Genomic DNA, 3,812 nt, shown 5'->3' with positions numbered 1-3,812 from the left:
AAATTAATTAAAGAACTGAAGGGGTCTGCAACCCTATCGGTGAAACAACAATATGAACTAATCAGTTCCCCCAGAGCTTGTGTCTCTAGCTGCATATATAGCAGAAGATGGCCTAGTCAGCCATCATTGTGAAGAGATGCCACTTGGTCTTGCAAATTTATATGCCCCATACAGGGGAACTCCAGCACCAAGAAGTGGGTGGACAGGGGAGCAGGGTGTTGGGGGGGAAGGTATAGGGGACAATCGGGATAGCATTTGAAATGTAAATGACGAAAATATCTAATAAAAAAAGTTTAAAAATGCATTCTCCATAAAACAAGAACATTGCTCAATTGTGTTTATAATAGCTTCATCTGAAATAGCCAGAAACTGGAAACAATATAGATATTCCTCAATCAAAGAATGGATTAAGAAAATGTGGTTAGTCTACACAATGTATTGATCAGCTATCACATAATTTTAGCAGTGGACTGCCTTGTCTGTCTTGAATGAGAGAGGATACAATTAATCCTGTAGCAACTTGATGCCCAAGTAAAAGAGTCTACTAGCAGGTGTGAATTGGTAGTGGGAGGATTTTGAGCCCACTCTCAGAAGCAAAATGGTTGGGAGATTAATTGAAGAACTCATCCAGGGAGAATCATGGGAAGAGGCAACATTCAGAATGTAAATATATAAAATAATTTAATTAGAAATACAATGACTTAATAAAATTTTTAAAGAACTTGAAAAAAATCATCCTAAATGTGATAAATCAAGACAAAAAGGCATTAGTGGTATGTACTCATTTAGTGAATATTAGATGTAAGAAAATGATAACCATGCTACAATCCAAAGACACAGAGAGGCTAGAGAAGAAGGAGAGTACAAAGGAGACCTTATGAATCTCCTTGGGAAGGAGAAATAGAAAAGACCCCTGATGTGTAGAGGAGGGTGTGGAATGGGAACAGGAAGTATTAGGTTAGGGGAGGATGGAAGGAGAGAGTATAGGGTCAAACAAATGGAAATGTGGTCCATTATGAGAACAAGCTGGAAACCCAGTGCAATGAAAACTCCTAGAAATATAAGAGGTGGCCATAGCTAAAATTCCTTGAAATTGGAATTGTGACAATTAATTGACAATCTCCTTTAACCAGGAGAGACTTCTGGTGGAGGTATTAGGACACCAAACTAGACATATAACCTTCAAGCTACAATTTGTTATACCTATAATTTTTGCTGGATTAAAGGCTGCAGAAAAATTGTGGGGATGGACAATCGCTGGTCCTGACTGAGACCTAGGACACAAGAGGAATCCCACACCTGATATTGCCTGAAAGGCCAGATTCAGAGTTTCTAGTCAGAGACCCAGGACAAAACCAAACAAGACTGATGTACCCCTCCCAAAAGAAAAAGTCTTGAATTTTTCCTCTGCAATTTGTATCCCTTTGACCTCCATTTGTTGTCTATTTGCTCTGGCTAGAACTTTGAGTACTATATTGAAAAGATAGGCAAAGAGTTGGCAGTCTTAGCTAGTCCCTTATTCTAGTGGGAGTGCTTCAAGTTTCTCTTCATTTAGTTAGATGTTAGCCTTTGGTTTCCTTTATATTGCTTTTATTATGTTTATATATGGGCCTTGAATTTCTGATCATTCCAGGACTTTTAACATAAAGGGGTGTTGAATTTTTTTAAAAGGTATATACTACTCAAATTCTAGCCAGAGCAATAAGACCAAAAAAAAAAAAAAAAAAAAAAAGAGGTCAAAGGGATACAGACTGGAATGGAAGAAGTCAAGATAGGACTATTTGCAGATGATAGAATAATATACTTAAGTGAACCCTAAAATCCCACCAGAGAACTCATAGAGCTTATAAACAACTTCAGCTCAGTTGCTGGTTATAAAATTAACCCAAAGAAATCAATACCCTTCTAATAGTCAAAGGAAAATTTACTTGAGAAAAAAATAGGGAAAGGATACCTTTCACACTAGTCAAAACTAATATAATCTATCTTGGTTTGATTCTAACCAAGGAAGTGAAAGATCTGTACAACAAGATCTTCAAGTCTCTGAAGAAAGAAATGGAAGACCTCAGAAGATGGAAAGATCTCCCATGCTCATGATTAACACAGTAAAAATGGCCATGTTACCAAAAGCCATCTACATTGTCAATGAAGCTTAATTTTCATTATAGAGGCTTCATTCAACAACTGATGCAAGCATGTGCAGACACCCAAAGTGAAAGCCAAACATTAGATGGAGCTCAGGGAATCCTGCAGAAGAAGGGGAAACAAAAGATTCTAGGTGCCAGAAGGGTCAGAGACAACACATGAAACCCACAGAATGGAGTAACCTGGGCTCATAGGAGCTCAGAGAGAATAAACTAACAACCAAGGAGCCTGACTGGGACTGACCAATACTCTCTGCATATATGTGTAGCTTGCACTACTTGTGGGAATCCTAACAGTGGAATCAGGTTCAGCCTGATTCTTTTGTTGCCTTTTGGCATCTTTTGTCTCATACTGAGTTATCTTTCCAACCTTAACACAAGTGGATGTGCCTAGATTTACTGCAATGATATTTTGATATATCATGTTTAGTTGATATCCATTGGAGGCCTGCCCTTTTCTGACTGGAAAGAAAGGAGGAGTGGATGAGGATGGGGCAGAAACAAGGTGGGGTTAGGGTGGGGGAAGGAATGGAGTGACATGCTGTTGGAAGAAAATCAATAGTTTAAGTAAACACAATTTAAACATGAAAGCAAGACTTATAAAAATATAACCCTTTTAGTTTCAAAGTATAATAAAATTACTATGTTACATTGAAACATTCTCAATATATCAAAATACTACTAAATTATATTAAAGTTTGCATGTATTTTAATATAATATGTACTCTTTAGATTATAAATAGACAAACAACAATACAAAAATCCCCTTAGGCTACATTAATTAAAATGATGTGGAATATGGTAAAAGCTTTATGTGATTTGCATTTATTCAGTGTCTGAAAAAATAGACTTTTCTCTCTCTATTTAATCAAAAATGTATCAGATCAACTAACCCTTGAGGATTCAGTGTTCCAAAACAATGATGAGTTCTTTGGAAGAACAAGTTCATATTTTGATCTTGTGAATTTATATTCTCCAACCTTGACAAAGGCAATTTCTCCAGTGTTATCCTTGTGCCAATTGAGGATATCATAATATCCATTTTCTATCTCTCCATTCAAACTAAACTCTATTTTTCTTCCATCATTGGTAGTAAATTTTATTTCCTTTATGTATTTAAGTAGCTAATAAAAATGAGCAAGAAACATGGAAAAATAAAGGAAATCAATAAGTAAATTAATTAGTAGTTTGTAAGCATTTAAATATTTAGAAAATAAAGATTTATTTAAAAAAGTAGATTGATTTCATATGTAATTCATATGTAGTTCATAGTATGCTCTTTCTTCTAATGCTGTTTTTGTTACTAGTTCTTATATCCTCTAGCCACAAGTGGTAAATAAAACAGAATGTTTTGGTAAATTGATATGTGCTGTGCATGTAATGTACATACTGGGGTATAAAGATTTTACAAAATGGAATCTAGCCTATAAATAATTTCACCTTATTATTTTATTACCATGCTGACATAATAAATGATTATAACACAATAAAGTATTTTAGACATACTATGTTAAAAATTTGTGAAATTTAATTTTACCTTTCCCCCTCACTTTTAGTCTCTGTACAATTTTAATATGCCATTATTGTATGTTACATATGTATATATTTGCTAGTATAAAATAAACTTATATTAAGGTTTTGTAGTATAATATCTCTGTATCATGAGTC

The 3,812-nt window shown here is 34.7% G+C and overlaps 1 protein-coding gene across 1 annotated transcript in view; it reads right to left on the bottom strand.

The window, feature by feature from the left end:
• LOC110315158 (vomeronasal type-2 receptor 1-like) overlaps positions 1-3,256 on the bottom strand; it is a gene marked incomplete at its 5' end in the record, with an annotated part of 7,927 nt that extends 4,671 nt beyond the window's left edge. The window contains one exon of the mRNA XM_021189286.1: positions 3,038-3,256. Within this exon, the coding sequence (XP_021044945.1) occupies positions 3,038-3,256 (219 nt within the window). The remainder of the gene's footprint in view (positions 1-3,037) is intronic.
• Between the last annotated feature and the right edge of the window lie 556 nt (positions 3,257-3,812).

Source organism: Mus pahari, unplaced genomic scaffold (assembly GCF_900095145.1).
Source record: "Mus pahari unplaced genomic scaffold, PAHARI_EIJ_v1.1 scaffold_13537_1, whole genome shotgun sequence".
NCBI classification, from domain to species: Eukaryota; Metazoa; Chordata; class Mammalia; order Rodentia; family Muridae; genus Mus; species Mus pahari.
The sequence above is the reverse complement of the archived record's forward strand: the minus strand, read 5'-3'. Positions and strand labels throughout refer to the sequence as shown.